Below are 17839 nucleotides of genomic sequence, written 5' to 3'. Positions count from 1 at the left end.
GTCCATTTTCGAGCTACTTTGGAGTACAGAAGGACATTTTATGCAAGCTAGCAGTGCTGTGTACCGACTACATTTCACAGTTTTTATTAAGGACACTTTCTTTCCCATGGGCTGGGAAAATAATAATAATGAGGATTACTACCTTTCACAAAAAAGACTCCTATTCCATCTTAAGAATTGAGCTGTGATATGTTTTGGTAGCTTACTATGAGCAGGATCTTTTTCAATCTTGAAAAATATAAATGGTACCTTAATGACATGATTTGGCACTGTGTTAAGTTATTAGAATCTCGCTTTATTTTAGATAATTCAGTGCCAGGAAATCCATGAATCCAGTCACTACTTGTTGTTTTCCCCCCGATAGCATTATCTCGGTACAGTACGCAGTAAACTCCACAGTGTTAATTTATCCACTATTTGTAACTCTATAACCAAATGCCATTTGGTACATTTGTACTCTCTCAGAATTAAAGACTGAGGATTTTACTGTGCATGATGCAAACAAGTCATTCTTGTCTGTCTCCTTTTTTGTGATGTGTTTCTTATGCCACCCAACTGTCTCATTTCACCATCAGAGATATTGATTCACTTAACGAGGAGGACTGGGTTGCTAATCTCCAGCTGGCCTTTGACCTCGCTGAGCGGGAGTTTGGGATCAAGCCATTCACTTCTGGAGAGGAAATGCCTGCTGGCCAGGACCTCGATAAAAGCACGATGATCACGTACCTGTCCAAATTCTACGAGCTGTTCCGCGGCACACCTCTACCTGCCTCAGGTATCCTGTTCTCTCCAAACAGCATTTCCCCCTATAGCGGACAAAATGTTCATACCAGGAGTAAACTGAGAGCGAGCTATCACTGTCATGGCCCGCAGCCATCCCCTCGACCATGTCTGCACTATCCTCCATTATGAGCTCAGTCTCAGCGTGTATGGTTTCAATAGTTACGAGCACATCAGCCTGCACCTAGAATATTTTTGGTTTCTGCTTTGTTTCTGCGTTGGTGCCTACACTTATTTATGGTATGGTGTTTAGGTATGTACTGTAAAACACCATTTTATTCACTGAAAGAAATGTTCTCATACGTCATATGTCATATGATTTCCTGTCAATAGATTTCTCTGCGGCACAGAAGCCGTCTGTCATGTATTGTGGCATGAGAGGAATTCACTGTACCATGTTACAGAGGAATGGTCATGTGTGAAGAGGTTGTCACCTCATGGTCACAGCGATAGCAGATCGCTCACTTAAGCCTCACTTAACCACTTCAGCCCAATGCCAAAAATAGTTGATCACAACATCTCACACCACGACACGAGCTTGTAGATCAGCTATTTTCGCTATTGAATTATTATTTTTATAAAGGATATGCTCTATAATTTAGGAAAGCCACGTTGAAAGTGGTTAAATTGTTACACATGATAGAATGTATTATTTTTTAGCCATAGCTAACTGTGTATAGCGTCCCAATAATACGGATAGGGAGGGATTTCTTTAAGTGGTCCAAGCGGTGATCTGCCAGAACCCTACTGTACGGTTAGGATTATTTTTCCACCGTAAAGGTATCTGGGTATCAGAAACGTTTGAACTGTAAAGGCGGTTACACACCGGCGAATATGCGAATATACGCAAAATTCGGACTCGTTCCGAATAATTAAAAGACGTTTTTTTCGCTCTGCGAAACTGATGTGGAAGCTTGCATTGACTTTATAAGGTTTAAAAAAAAACCGTATTATTCGCATGAAAAAAATCGCCCCGGTGTGTAAGGACCTTAAGTCTCACAAACAAAATGTAATTTTTCCTGGATTCTGTGGGTCCAGGTGAATCTATTCCTATAAACCACACCCATTGCACCTGATAGATTTTCTGCCATTTTGCCAAATCAGGTTTCTCACTACTCAACAAATTTGAGAAATTATAACTTATTTATATTTTTTATGAATAAACATGTATTATCATCTTCTCATAGTCATCATCTTCTGTGCTTGTACCCTGTTAAGTGCTGCTCGCAGTTATATAACATATACAAAAGTATACGTTGACTTTATTTGGCATATAGGCCTATTATTAATTCATAATTACTGTGGAAAAGTTTTACACATTCACAAATTATGTTTCAGGTTCCAGAGGGGCAGATGAAAACAATCCATCAAAGTCATATTTTAGGAATATGAATAAGAGCCACAGTCTTACACTGCCAAGGAAAAGGATACCAAAGGTAATTCCAGGCTGACTAGAGGGCAACAGCCAAATACATTTCCTTGTATGTGCAAACATATTTATCAAACATGTCTGAAAAAACGTTCTTGTTGTTTAAAAGTAGGCTATGAAGGATTTGTTTTGTCGCCATTGTCTTTATTATTTTTTAATAAGTTGACTTACCATTATGCAGTCTCTCCAGAACATATTTAAAAAACTGTTTTGACACAATCAGTCTCAAGAACTCTCAAATAGAACAAAATGAAAGCACATAGTAGTCATTTGAGGAACTGTTTGCAATGGAAACTGTTGACATGAAAATATCCCATCACAACTGTCATGAAACCAGTTTCTTTCTAAATAGCTATTTTGATTATACGTTATGTACTGTATGTACCAAGCAAACCCACATTTTTACTAGGGAAGTGTGAATTTAGAATTTTGATTTACTTGGCAATTTGCCACTTAAAATGTAAGTTTAATTCCACACAACACTTGAAACTGCACTTAATTATACTAATTAATTGTGAATCATTAATTCATGAATTCTTCTTCCCTTGCTTGCAGGATGAGAAGAAGATCGAGGCCACAGACCCCATTTACAAAAGGAGACGTTATTTGGAGGAGGTTTGTTAAATTGCTTTCTACTTCAAAATCATCATACTGTACTATACCATGTATTGCCATTCTCACAAAATGACACAGTTTTTAATGTGTGTGGTCCCAACCGCCACGTGTGATGGAAATGACACATCATTTCAAAGAGTGACAGATGTTTCTCCTAAACTGTTGAGCTTTTTATGTGACATTAGTCATTCTCTTATCTCACCATATAGGCCACCAACTTCTCAACTCAGAATGGCTCCTCTGTGTGTGAGGAGCAGGAACCCAAGGTGAACAGGGTACGCTCCATGGCAACCCAGCTGCGGGCCAAGTTTGAGAGCAACTCCACCTGCACCTTACGGAGACAGGTACTGTACAAACCCCACCCAAGGGCTCACATTGGCCTACTTTTATTATTTTACTTGATCAAAACAGTCAACCTCCTTCTCAGAGTTTTACCACACCAGGATGGTTAATTTCTTTTCATTGCTGACACAGATATTAAAATAGACTTTGCTGTGAGCCAGCGTTCCTAGGCTGGTTTGTAGTTTCAATCACAAGCTGTGGTGTTCCTTTATTTAATGCCAGGATGTCTGCACTTGTCTTTTAGCCACTAGCTTGCCAGTTTTTCCTTCTTTTCCTACTTTCATTTCTTCCTATTAACTCTACTTTGTGGAAAATCAGTCTGACTCTGAGATGTCCTCTGGGTTTCGCTCTGCTGACACGACTGAGCCCCTGTTCAACCTCAGGCCACCTGTTTCGCCTAAACCTCCCCCCAGGACACAGGTACACTGGAGCAGCCATAGACATCACAGGATAACAAATACTGTACATGCACAACACAGATAGTAGCAAAAGCGACACAGTATGTACTGTATGTATGTCATACACACATACTGACATAAACACACACTCAAAATACGCTGTGTGTAAGAATATTAGAGGCAAAATGTTTTTTTTTAATATAAATCCAAGTACAGAACATCACAGCTCTATGCTCCCCTAGTCAGATTAATGAATATTTCCTGCTTGATGGGAAGCTGTTACGGTCCCTGTGTGTTTACACTTCCAGTCTGCAGCCTGTGTCGGTTCTGCAGCCGAGCACAGACCGCCACCCAAACCCCAACCTCAACTCCACACCCAGCCCCGAACTCCCCCCAGCCCCCGGCAGGCCCGGCATTCTCTTAGGGAATGCAGACATGTTGATCAAACACATGCTCAGACAAGGCCCCAGCCTCAGCCTGAGAGCACAGACCCTCCGGGCTTGTCTCCCTCGTGCCACTCAGCGGTCCGGACCATGACAAGAATGCTGCAGCGCCTCAAGGAGGTGGATGAACAGATCTCAGAGGTGAACACTATCTCTTCTCTTCCAGCTTCTATCTTTTTCCCCCTCCTCTGGCTGTCATCCTCCCACATTATAATCTCATGATCATTATGTATTCTGTAAAGACCCCAATGAACTTACGCCCTATATACTTTGTCGTATGATGAATAGCGCAAAGAGTTGATCTATAAACTCCTCATTGTGAGGTTGTAGATCTGCTATTTTCGCCATTTCGGGACATTTTTTTTTTTACAAATGTTGAAAAATTAGTGCATCCCAAAATAGGGACGCCAGTTTTAAAGTTGTTAAGTGAATGTTGATTATATATAGTTTTGTCGTGATTATACATTTAAACTTGTGTAATGTGTACTCAGATGGTGAAGTCAGACCCAAATTATCCTGCCTGACCACAATGGCAAGAGCAGGCCTAGAGACCATGCAGAGAGGCTGAGGCAGATACAGGCAGATTAATGGCTGGTCTAAGAACAGCTTACTGTAGGCATACTGTAGTTTCCCTTATTCAATTTTCACACAGAGCCATGTGTCTATAAGTAAACAACTTTTTATTGGGATTACCCAACCAGTGAACTTCACTAGAAGACTGCTACGGTCTCTACTATCCAGTGGTGAAGGAAAGTAACTAAGTACATTCACTCAAGTGCTGTACTTTGTTGTACTTTTGCTGAAGTAAAACTTCAAATTCAGGACTTACTTACCTGTAACGGAGTATTTATACATTGTGGTGCTATACTTTTTAAGCAAAAATAATCAAGAGCACTTCTTCCACCGCTGCTACTCTCTGTGCCAGGTCTGTGTGGTTGTCTCAGTCTACTGAACCTAGTATGAGCAAGTCATATCAAGTGAGGTGTGAAATTAATGCAATAAAGCAGCCTCGACCTTGCACAGGAACACCATTGTTCTCCACCGCGCAACACACACTTGACTGTCAAAGCTGACCTTTGTCAGGGGAAAGCCGAACAGAAAGCGCTTTCAACAGTGTGTATTGTTTTCCTTGTTATGTGGTTATTAGTCCACCTAATTATGTCTCCACTAAGGCACGTTCATGGAATGGTGAGAGAATGTATTACTGTACTGATGGGGTTAGTCTCTCTCTCCTGACATCTGATGCCTGTTCTTTGTGTCCATTTTCCATGTCGTCCTGCAGAGGAAAGCTCAGACAAACCACGCTAGAGATTTTCAGAAAAAGAGTGTAAAGGAGAAAGCGCTTCATCTTAGTGGGTTAGTCTCAGGGGACGACACCTCTCTATCCAAGGTGACTATCAGACGTTTGACCTCTGACCCCTCGCAACCTGCCTTGCTTGCACTGCCTGCCAACAACTCACTGTGTGTTTAGTTCAGTGGTTCTAAAACGTTTTAATTTCAAGGACCCACAGTTTGCTATGCATTAGGCCATGGACCCCCATAACAATGAGAGGGTACACATGGAGCCAAATGGACCCATAAGGGTTAATTCTCTGAGTTAGAGACCTGCATGGGTCCATTTGTTTCAGTGACATAGCTGGGGACCCCCTCGAACCCCCTCAAGGACCCCTGGAGGTACATGGACCCCACTTTGAGAACCACTGGTTTAGTTCTGAGTACTGAGTGTGCTGATTGCATGTTCATATTCCCTTCCCTGGCTTCTTATTCAGTACCCATGATCACGTCTTTAATATGACATAGGTGATTTCAGGTTTAGGAACAACTATTTTGAATGATTTTTTTTAATTCCTTTGCCCTGGCTGTCTGTTAGCTGACATCATTAAATTAAAATAATTTCCCCTTCCATGTCTGTTATGTTGGAAATACTCTCTCAAGACGAGACACGTTCCCTCCAAACATTTGCAAATGCTTTCTCCTACCTGTCTGTACAGTAATTCAGAAGCTCTGACAGTGAGTAGTAAAAACTAGAGTGAGTGCGTTACTCTGAGCGCAGGTCTCCGCCAGGCCTACCCAGGATCCGCAAACTTTGGAAGTCAGGCAGTCCTAAACTAAACAATCTGACTGATATCGATATTGATCACATGACTCCAGAGATAATGTGCACCGATTTGTGAGTTTTGGACAACATTTTTAGGAGACAAGAGTTATAGACCAAAAGTTGAAGCGGCCTGTTATAGCACCACCATGAGGCCGATTTGAAAAAATTGGAGCAGAGGTTCTTCCTTGGCCTGCTGGAAGTGTGAAAACTTTCACGCTGATCGGTTTAACGGTGCCGGAGATTTGCTGCTCTCACACACACACACACACACACACACAGGAACACACACACACACACACACACACACACACACACACACACACACACACACACACACACACACACACACACACACACACACACACACACACACACACACACACACACACACACACACACACACACACACACACACACACACACACACACACACACACACAGGGAAACACACAGGGACAGACAGGAGTGAAAACAGCCTGTTGTCTAGTTGTTTTTTTGTTGGACTGTTGTTTTGTCCAGATGTTTTTGATTGAACTCTTTCTGAACTTTGCAAAATTCTAAAAAGGAAGCTGTGTCATCCGATGACAGTTTCCTCTTCTCAACTTTTACCAAGTGGAATTACAGGCTGTTTCTGGAGCTTTCGAAGGTTGTGGCAGAGATAGGCTGGCTTGAGAGACTATTGTGAGAGACATAATGCCTAATTTATGCTCTGTCGTACGACGGCTCAAAATAGCAGATCTATAAGCTCAGAAGCTTGTGAGTTTATAGATCGGCTATTTCCGGTCCTCAACGCTATCGTACGACAAAATATAAATCGTCATCAACAGCAGTGGTCCTTTGGGTCGTGATCACTGTGTGTACTGTAGTGTGGAGTGATTATACAACAACAGAACTTCAGGCCTGTTAAAGATTTAATGCCATCACGGGTCATGTTCAAAGAGCGTTCACAGATTATGTTGACACAGTTAAGTTTCACTGTGTGTGATCCATCAAGCCACATTGTGGCAGTTAGGATGTATCAATCCAAGCATTTTTATTATTGTCTCCGCCAGGCCGAAAGGCATGGCGAGAGTATGTTTTGCCCCCTGTCCGTCCGTCCGTGTGTGTGTGTGTGTCCGTCCGTCCATGTGTGTGTCCGTCTGTGAACAGCTAATCTCCCGCACCGTTGGCTTGATCGCAGTGAAACTGTGCACACACACGCCCTGGATGCCAATTCAGAACATCTGACCCAAAATTTTCACATGGGCCTGTTATAGCGCCACCAGGAGGCCGCTTTTTGCAAAACAAATTTTTTGACAGTACTCCTAGAGATTTTGTCCAAACATCATGCAAATTGGTACACAGTATCTCTATAGTCATTAAACGAAATAAGTGTTTCCGATTTTTTAAACTCCATCCTGATTGGCTAAAAATGGCTTCCAAAGTTTAAAGGAATGCTCCGTTTTGAACAAAATGCCTCAAATCGTGAACACAGCATGCAATTTCCGTGAAACTTTGCACGCACATTCCCACTATGCAGAGGGAGAAATGCCACTTGAAATTTTTCAAATCGCCCTCATGGTGGCGCTATAACAGGCAGATTCATGTTTTTACCTATAACTGCACCGATCTGTGTAAAACTCTGTATGCGCACTCCCTAGAGGTCAAGGAAAAACCTTTGCACTGCATTTTTCACATTTGCCTTTTATAGCGCCACCAGGAGGCCGACTTATGTAAAACAAATTTCTTTATATTACTACTTCCGATTTCATCCAAAATTCACGAAAATCGGTATACATGATCTCTATAGTCATGTGATCAAGGTCAATCTGTTTGATTTTTCATATTCCATCCTGAAAGGCTAAGATTCACATCTAAAGTTTGCAGTAGTGGCTCGTTTTGAACAAAATGCCGCAAATCATGAACACAGCGCCCGATTGCGGTCAAACTTTGCACGTTGCGGAAGTTGCAGAACAAATGCCACCCTTTTAAGATTGGCTTGTTATAGCGCCACCAGCAGGTCTAATTTATCAAAACATTTTTTTTGAACAAAATGCATCAAATCATGAATGCACTGTCAGATTGCCGTGCAAGGCCTAAGAAGAAATGGCACCCTTTTCACATTGGCCTATTATAGCGCCACCAGGAGGCCACAATAACCTACCTGACCTGGCGGAGACCTGTGCTCCAAGGAGCACTTTTTCTAGTTAGAAATGTTAAAGTCAGGCATGTTCATTTCCAGAAACTGATGTTAAAGCAACAATCCAGATCTAAATGTAATGAATAAAATGCTATTCTAACCCCATTTCTATGGTATAGTAATACAATATAACTAGCACATATGCTACCCTGGTGTCGGGCAGGACACCTACCGGTTGACGATGTCAATAAATTTATTTTAAGCAGACAACACTAGATATGCCACCTTCTTAATTGCAGTTTGGACATTGTTGCAATTAACTCTCTCTGTTCTTTGAGAGAGACAATGGACAGAAAACTTATGGATTGTAGCTTTAATGAAAAACAGAATTCTCTTGGTTTGAGATATACAGATACTGTCAGTATTGTATTAGTTACAATAGCTGAATTAGTTGTAGTAGTTTTTAAATAACTTAAAAAAAACAGACCTTGGCACGATTGATTGTACTTGATCTCCCCTAATCATCAACCCTCATTATGTCTGTGTACTCACGGTTCAATGATCTTCTCTGGGAAGACTCTTCTCTCAGATCCCATTCTCCCTCCTCCTGTTTCTATAACCACTGTGCTTCAGCCTGGCTTCACTTCCATCTCCATTTCACCTCCTCAAACCTTCTCATCAGCCATACCAGATCCCATTCTCCCTCCTCCTGTTTCTATAACCACTGTGCACCAGCTTCAGCCTGGCTTCACTTCCATCTCCATTTCACCTCCTCAAACCTTCTCATCAGCCATACCTTCATTCTTTCTACAGCTACAGGTAAACTCCCTGTAGTCCCTTCTGGCTTTCACGTCTCTTCATTAGTATATGTATGTATGTATGTATGTATGCTGCATGCGTTCCTGTATTTGAATGTTCTCAACAAACATAAAATTAGAATACACTGATTTTCCAGCTCTGCCTGTCATGCCCACTTTTAATTATCCCAATGTTCTCTTCTCTCTGTCATCTTACTTTTATGTCCACCTGGACAATCAAAGACTTGTAGACTACAGGAACTCGACGACTCTATGAGTCATAGCCATGTGGTGAGTGGCTTCTTCCGCACTTCCACATTTGTGCTAATTATTTTGGCACTTCTTCTATACATACTAGTCTGCTTCTAAAAAGAGAGCTAGGATACAGCAAAGATTTTTGGTTTATAGATAATTGCTTAAATTAAGTGACCATGACACAGTAGTGTTTCTATTTCAGCAACAGACAGAATTCTGCAGATAAATAAATACTTACGTAGTTTCAAAGTGGCATACTGTATGCCCAACTCTACATTATCCACATGTGGGCTGTTACTGTAATCACAGCATACAAATATAGACGAAAATACGTAGCATATTAAGAATCTGAACTTTATTTTTAGGCTCCATTGAATAACCTTGTATTTTAGTTGCCAAGGCTCCTCATCAGAATAGAAGTGGGTCTTTTTGTGGTTCAGCACTTAGCAGCCTCCTCAGCCCCTCCCATTCCAGACAATCTGCTCCATCTCAATGGCCAGATGTTGTAGTTGGAATGTTTTTAATGTGATGGGCAGGAACTTCTCTCCCTTTACTCAACACAGAAATAATCAGCGCTCAAAGTAGGAACATTTCCATTTAGACAAATTACAGACCAAATAATTAAGGCCCACTAATTGTTGTTCTTCTTGAGACACAATGTAGTTTGGCATTAACAATTGAGTATCTTTTTCCTTTACTGTTACACCTCTGTTTCCTTACCTAATCGTGTGTCTATATATAGTATTCAAAGGGATGCCTGTCACCTTTTTCTGTCCTGTTTTTCCTGCTTGCTGTCTTCCTTCACCGTCTGTGTTCTGTCTTTTCTTCTGTGCTGAATGCTAGCGGACAGTTGGGAAGGTGTCTATGGCAGTAGGAGCTAAAGCAGAAAATGACCACATGTCTAGAGTCTCCCACTGTTCACCCCCAACATCACCTCCTTTGTCACCCCAAATGTCACCAACATCACCTCCTTTATCACCCCAAATATCACCGACATCATCTCCGGTAAGCAGGTCTGTCTGAGCTAGGTGATATTCAGGATATGACAGCCTGAAATGAATGTCATTATCTGGACGAAGCAAGATCACTGGTGGGTTTCCTACTAGGACCCCAGGAAGACTAGAGGCTCATTTGTGTGTCTCCAATGAGGATCCTTTAATAAACAAACTACTGAGGTCTATATGTATTAATGAGGTCTATCCCCACATGTATTACTGAGGTGTGTATATATATCCACAAGCGGTATATTACTGAGGTCTATATAGCCACATGTATTACTGAGGTAAATATACACACTTATTACCAAGGTGTATATATATCCACATATATCCACTGATACTATATAAACATACCTATTAAGTAGACTAGCCTTGGGAACCGTAGGTGATCAACAAGCTCACAATGCGTAGCATCACATAATCTTTCACTTAATGACATACCCAAAATAGGGACGGCAGGTTGAAGTCTGTCTATACATTTATAAATACCAATGAAAAGTATAAACAAGAGCTTGTGTCTGAAATAAATAATATCTACATTGGATCCATTGGATTTGGAACACATTATGATTTCCATTTCCTGAAAATTAAGCCTGACGATGGTCCAGTCTATCATTATTATAATATCTTGTTCTGACTACATTCCTAACATGCACTCGTCTCTTCTTTATTTTCCCAGGGTGCTGTGCGAAGGGACTTCCCCCAGTCAAGTGATAAGTGTCACTCCTGCGACAGGCGTGTGTATGTAGTGGAGCGCATTTGTGCCGAGGGACTCTATTTCCACAGGAAGTGTTTTCAGTGTCATACATGCGGCAATGCCCTGCGTCAAGGAGCACATGCCTTTGACTCTGAGCAGGGTATGTCATCAAACATCAGCTTGTTTACTGTTCTGTTTTTTTGTTTATGTATCAATTCTCTCACTGCACCCTGCCCACATACAGTATCACTTTAAGATCTAGGATGATTATCTTTCAGGAAGCGTGATCATTTGTTGTCATCTTGCAGGTAAACTGTATTGCAAACCTCATTTTGCTCAACGTAAAAGCGGAACGAACCTACGCCGGAATCATTTCAACATGCGCTCAGTAAGTTCTCTGGAGCATCTTGTCAGGCAGATTATTAGTTCATAATTACTTAAAGCCCAGTCCACACCAAAGATTCGCAATGCAACTTGTTGCAACTTGCAACCAGTTTCAGCGGTCCGACCCGTTGCAGGTCGGTGCAGTCTTGGGATTCTGTTGCAAGTGGAAGCAAGTGGTTGCAGTTGCAGCAGTTGCGAATCATTGGTATGGACTGGGCTTTAGATTTAAACGACCAAATATTTATAACCTCTCCCTCCCTCATTCAGAATCACCGTGGAAACATGCTGCAGGATGAATCTGCCGGCCCGGATCCAAACGGAGACGCGGTTGGGCATAGTGCCACCGATGGCCAGCCGAGCCAGTCAGCAGCAGGTACCCTACGCTCGTTCCTGAGGAAGGGTTTGAGCTGGCCTCTGAGTGTGACTCGCACTGTGTGTAATGCCCCCCGGCAGCTGTCCCACTGGGTGCGTGGCACGGCTCATGTGCTAAGCCTCCACCTGAGGGACAATGCCCAGGACTATGCGTACCTGTATGAGTTGCTGAGCTTGGGTGTACCCCTGCTGCTTATGTTGCAAGAGGTGCTGCTGCAGATGTACGTAGAGGCTGGACCTGTCTCCTTACGGCCTCTACTGTTGTGGCTGGAGGAGCATTTGGGGCAGAGGCTCATCTAGACACTCAACAGGGATGACTAGCTCCATGTCTACTAATCCCTAACGCCTGACGTTGTTTCAACTGAAACTGAGTGTGCATGCACAGTTAAAGATTGGTCCGTTTTTAAGTAAAATTAACACTCTGGATTTTGCTGCGTAAACGAGCATTTTGCTGGCATGTTTTTTGTGTCTTGTCATAAAATGGCGGGCAACTCTTTTGACTTTGTGCACATGCACCTTCTTTAATGTTTACTTACATCATTATTACGGTGATATTGAATGTGTATGTAGCTCTCAAATGTTTTAGATGTCCTTCTGCTAAAGCCAAAGAACAGACACTGTATGTTTTCATTGATGTGGCATTGCAACTGTTTGCAACTCTTTTCAGGGTTATTGTAGAGAAATACTTCACATAGGTCTATTGTAGCTGCATCCAAACATTCCCGTGGATTTGTTGAAAAGGCTTTACGATGTCACTTATGGTGTTCAGGGTTTTTTATCATATTTAAATGAAAAAGGCTACAATATAAGATACAAAAAAAGAACAAACAGTGAAAGCCTCTTGAGAGAGAAGTAACACTCTCAGACTTTAATTAAATTGAGGTTTTACTGTGCAGGCGTTAGTGAAAACAAAAGCAATATATTTTACAAGACAGATGGGCTATAATTGTCAATGCAATCTGGGCTGCATCAAGACTGCTGAGGTTAACAAATCTCCATTGCTGTAGAATCTTCTGTTTTAGAGACTGGCTTTGAAAATGGAGTAATTTTTTGAACTGTTTTAACTCAGGTTAGGACTGATTTCTTTCGTGGTTAAAAGTGATCTATGTCACTAACTTGAAGCACTTTATCTTTGGGAACATTCTGCGACCATTTCTGATGATTGCATTGGCAAAGTGTTAAATAAGGGCCTAATCCCAGTCTGAGACTGACCTGTCTGCATTAGCTTTGAGTCAGGAATGTGACCTCAGTATCTGTTTTTAAAGACGTTTACTTGTCTGAAATCTTTTTGACATACTCTGTCCAGTTAACGTTTACTCCCAACATTATTACAATACTACACTTTAGTCTTGTTTTGTTTTATACAGTATATGTTTAAGTGTACTACTACACAGTGTTGTGTTGTCTATGAGAACAGTAGGAACCCGCAGATCATTTGATTTCTGTTCTGTTTTGTTACATGTTGCTGCCATCTACTGTTCACAATCAGCCAAACATGTTAAGGCAACATACTGAAACGAATACTATGCAAGGCTATTATTGAACTGGTGAACTAAAGTCACTCAATGAAATATCTCTAGTTTAATCAGGGCTTAATTATTTTGTCTTGAATAGGCTTTTATTTAATAAAAAGAAGAAGTTTTAGTTCTGTTAAATGCTGGATAAAATGCTCTACTATGCATTTGCATCTGAATGTTTTTTGACGTGTGTGACATGTGAATGTTTCCCCGACACAAATTTAAAGCATGGCGTTGAAATGTAATGCTCAACTGCATATCTCTTGTTCAGTCATTCCTTACACGTACCTGTACATGTTATTGGATAATTTTTGGAGCACTTTGGAGTTGGAATATCTTTCACCCTAAGCATTTTCCTCACCCAAATTAAGGCGATACTTTTTTTTGCCCCCCACTATGATATTGATATTTTTTTTAGTAACTTAATATAATATGCTGTTTTTTTGTTTTTTGAGTCTTCCTGTTTACAGTACTGATGGCAAACCTAAGAGACCTAACATGTTTTACAAACCTGTATTGCATAACCACAAACCATACTGTTTTTTTTTTTTTTTTAAAGATCTTTTATCTTCATAGTTGTGTGCCTATATCTTGTTACTCTCCTTGATTTAAGTTGCCTGTGTTTTAGATTATTTTCTTTTTGTCAACTCTTTCCCCTCGTTCACCTGAAGCCTTTTATGACGATTGTGATGATGAACCACCTGGATGGATTGAAGGAGAATTGACATATTGATTGAAGGTGCTCACCGGCATGGTTCATGTGGACAGTGTTGTGTGGCTACTGTTACTGACAATTATTAATTACTCACCATAACTGATATAGTACTGACAGTATAACAAACTTTAAAATACGTCTGAAGTCTGTACATGATTGGACTTGACTCCACACACTTGCCAAGGACAGAGAGCAAAAACCTGTTTTTGCTGTTAATTAAATTAATTCATTTAAACTATGTGTTTGAAGTGACACTTGCCATCAGCATGCATTACACTTATGTGTTGCACTGATCCTCTGCCAGGTGTTTCTAAAGCTTAATTTATATGCCGTTGTACAATGGTGTCACTTTGCAAAAAGAACAGATCTAACAGTTAATGTGAGGCGCTTAGAGATCTGTTCTTTTTGACAAGTGACATCCTCGTGCGATGGAGTACCCTAGTGTCCCTGTTCTGGGGGTGAACATTCAGCGACATGAGCTGGTAGATCTGCTATTTTTTTGGCTACGATTTTTATGGAAGTGGGAAAAAAAGAGTGCTTTGTGTAGATCCCTGGGTGACTCCAGTCAAAGCATGTAGGCTTTAAGTGGTTACGATTAGAATAACAGAATTGGCTTGACAAGTAGCCAGAAACGGGTAGCTATGCTTTGCATTTATGCTCCAGGTATCCTAAATGGGAACATTGTCATGTCTGTATTCTCTGTCATTAATTAATGGGTCAGAAAATCCACCATAGAAAGTAAAATATTAATCTTCAAATCTGTACAGAGAATCAGCTAATAGATTGACTGGCAGCTAAATCAGTACATTTTAGTTGTCCAATTTAGTGGATTAAGCCACTAGATGGTGACAGTGGGAAGAATCCTGGTGATTTCTTTTTAACACTGCCTCAACATATTATGTTGAGGCAGTGTTATGCTAGTTTTAATATTACATAAGGCTAGAGGGAGATGAATAGCTAATGTAAGTATTCATATTTGAGAATGTGATTTTGTTTCACACAGTTACCTGTGTAATAAACAAAGACAAAGCTGTTTCCTTGCAGCACATTTGACTATAACTTGAAGTGAAGTGTTCTAATCAGCAGAAACCAATAATTACATGCAGTGAATCAATCATCCTAAGGTTCAGGCCCCATTCATTTCCCTAAACTTTATTTTTTTTCATTTTAGCAACCTTGGGGTGTCATTTTCAAAAGAATGTATCAGATTCTTAAAACGTCTAAATAAATGTTGAATGCCTTACATTCGTCATACTAAAGGCAGTTACACACCGGCGAATATGCGAATATACGCAAAATTCGGACTCGTTCCGAATAATTAAAAGACGCGTATATTCGCATATTCGCCGGTGTGTAAGGACCTTAAAGGTCCTTTTCATGCAAATAATAAGTTTTTTTTTAAAACCTTATAAAGTCAATGCAAGCTTCCACACCCATTTCGCGGAGCGAAAAAAGCGTCTTTTAATTATTCGGAACGAGTCCGAATTTCCGAATTTTGCGTATATTCGCATATTCGCCGGTGTGTAACCGCCTTAAAGGTCCTTACACACCGGGGCGATTTGTGCGAATAATACGCTTTTTTTAAAAACCTTATAAAGTCAATGCAAGCGTACATGGCGCGAAAAAGCGGAAAAGCGAAGCGAAAAAGCGTCTTTTAATTATTCGGAACAAGTCCGAATTTTGCGTATATTCGCACATTCGCCGGTGTGTAAGGACCTTTAGAGTCAAACTCAAGCTATTGTGTATGTGTTTTGCCATTGAGTTTATCTAGTTGAAATCAAGTCATCCATGCAGACACATTCAGGGAACCCAGAAGCATGTTCATAGGACATTTCCTTGTCAGATGGTGCAGTACACAGTAAAATCCTCAGTGGGTCATTTGCACTCTGAGAGTTAAATTAACACTGAAATATTTACTGTATATGTCCCACAGTTACCTCACCTAATAAGCTGACATACATCCACTTTGGTTGAAAATGAATTATTTGTTCTAAGCACTTGGTTAGCTTACTGCTTTGTCCACTCTATCAGTTTTCAGCTTTGTTTATCTGTATTTTCCGTTCTCTCTTCTTTAGTCAGAAGCTGCCAGAAGACACATATCTCTTGGCCAAACAAAGACAGAATTGTTATCCCTATACTATTAAGGATTATTTGAATATTACTGTATAAAGTTGTTCATAGCTTACTTTGTTTTTAAGTGTATCATCATGGGTTTCCTGTTATTATATTGACTTGCTGTTTTGGTTTGTGTAATCTAAAGCAATAAACACTCATGTGAGCGATTGTTGTCATTGTTAAGTTACATTTTACTACAACATCTTTTTAATTATTCAACTCTTCTTCAGCCAATAAAGCCGGACTCCACTCATTCCTTTTGCAAGAAGGCATGGAGCAGCCTGGTAAACCCCCCCCCCCCCCACCCCCCCACAGACAGACGCTGATTGGCTCTTCCACTTTTTTGTTTTTGCAAAATGCCCACAAAGCGCTGGGGCCAGACCGGTCTGCAGAAGACTCATGATAATGTGAATTCACACGACCGATGGTTTACCAGGCTAGGCATGGAGGCCCAGAGATGCCACATTGGTTTGTTTTCATATATTGAGAGTGTGATTTCATTCATTGCTTTTCTGTTTTAACAGAACAGACAAAATACATTGGAACAAATTTATCTTCAGCAGCCTGCAAGTAATCAGTAATTTTCATTTCATTTTTACCATGACAACAGCAATGTTTTGATCATTAAAACATTTTAGATATCAAAGAGCTGACAAAGAATCCACTGTAATACCATTGGTTTTATATGGTGCAGCAGGAGTTCAATTGATTTTTCAAATGGTAACGGTTCTCACACTAATTTAGCTGACAAAGACCCCCTGAAAAAGAATATCTGTGTGTGTGTGTGTGTGTGTATATATAATAGAGAGTGCAGATGTTGCCGGCATCATCCACTGCCTTATCTGCTTATTTACTGAACAGCACTCCTTGTTAATAAACCTTGCTGAAATTTCCTTTGAGGTCTACTTTAGCGCAAAATGGACTCCTATATTGTGCAGAAAATTGCCCAGGAATGCTCTTAGAGCTTGGAAAGCACTGCCAGTACCTCCATTGACTTCAAAGTTGTTCTTTACAAATTGGTCAGTACAAAATAGCTTTTCAAGTTAAGCATTGATATCCAACCTTAGGCTGAGAACAAAAAAGAAAATGTCCTTGACTTCATAATGCAGGTTCACATAGAGCACAGTAGGAACTTCTTTTGTATAGCTTTAAAACAAAATACTGGTGTTGTGTTGTGTTGTGTTCCTGAGGACGGTTTGAAAATAGATGTTCACCAATGGGAGCACAGCACCACCCCCAGGACCTACAACCGACCAATGACCAGCTTGGTCATTTGGTGTAGTCCGGGCCCAAGAGCAACTGATCAATCAACATCGCCATCTCTAGAGCCTTGCCACCAGGGGTCAACAAATGTAAAGTTTGACCTGAGGGTGGTGCTCGAGAATTGGGGTCATGGGTCACCCAAATCAAAATAGTTCTTCTTCTGGGGAGCATGAAAGTTTCATGGCAATCTACCATTTACATTTTGAGATCTTGGGCGCAAAGTTGACAATGTGGCCTGAGAGTGGAGATAGATGAAAGGTCACTAATGGTAAGGTTTCATCATCCAGGAAGCATGAATGTTCTCATCAAGTTTTATGTCAATCTTTTCCATTATATTTTCAGCATGTTTACATTTTTTTTCAGAGTTACCAAATTAGTCGGGTTAATCTTTTATGGAGCATGAAGGTGCTCAGCTAATTCCATGGCATTCCAGACAGTTTTCGAGATTCTCCCTATTAAAAGCTTACTTTAAATGTTAACAGAGTCTAATCGCCAAAATGTT

General features: G+C 40.7%; 1 protein-coding gene across 11 annotated transcripts in view; it reads left to right on the top strand.

Annotated features, from left to right (window-relative positions):
• Positions 1–16235, top strand: part of mical2a (microtubule associated monooxygenase, calponin and LIM domain containing 2a) — a 45652-nt gene extending 29417 nt beyond the window's left edge. For 5 of the 11 annotated variants that reach the window (XM_080436064.1, XM_080436067.1, XM_080436070.1 and 2 more), the window contains exons 13-24: positions 576–775; positions 2119–2216; positions 2765–2824; positions 3034–3168; positions 3485–3586; positions 3873–4148; positions 5290–5397; positions 9265–9312; positions 10120–10281; positions 10954–11131; positions 11280–11359; positions 11623–13900. In XM_080436064.1, coding sequence (XP_080292190.1) covers positions 576–775; positions 2119–2216; positions 2765–2824; positions 3034–3168; positions 3485–3586; positions 3873–4148; positions 5290–5397; positions 9265–9312; positions 10120–10281; positions 10954–11131; positions 11280–11359; positions 11623–12027 — 1852 coding nt within the window. In that variant the 3' untranslated portion in view covers positions 12028–13900. The other 6 variants (XM_080436072.1, XM_080436073.1, XM_080436071.1 and 3 more) reach the window with 6 other exon arrangements.
• Positions 16236–17839: the final 1604 nt, after the last annotated feature.

The sequence above is a fragment of the Gymnoscopelus braueri genome (genome assembly GCF_963280865.1).
Source record: "Gymnoscopelus braueri genome assembly, chromosome: 1".
Classification (NCBI taxonomy): domain Eukaryota; kingdom Metazoa; phylum Chordata; class Actinopteri; order Myctophiformes; family Myctophidae; genus Gymnoscopelus; species Gymnoscopelus braueri.
The sequence above is the reverse complement of the archived record's forward strand: the minus strand, read 5'-3'. Positions and strand labels throughout refer to the sequence as shown.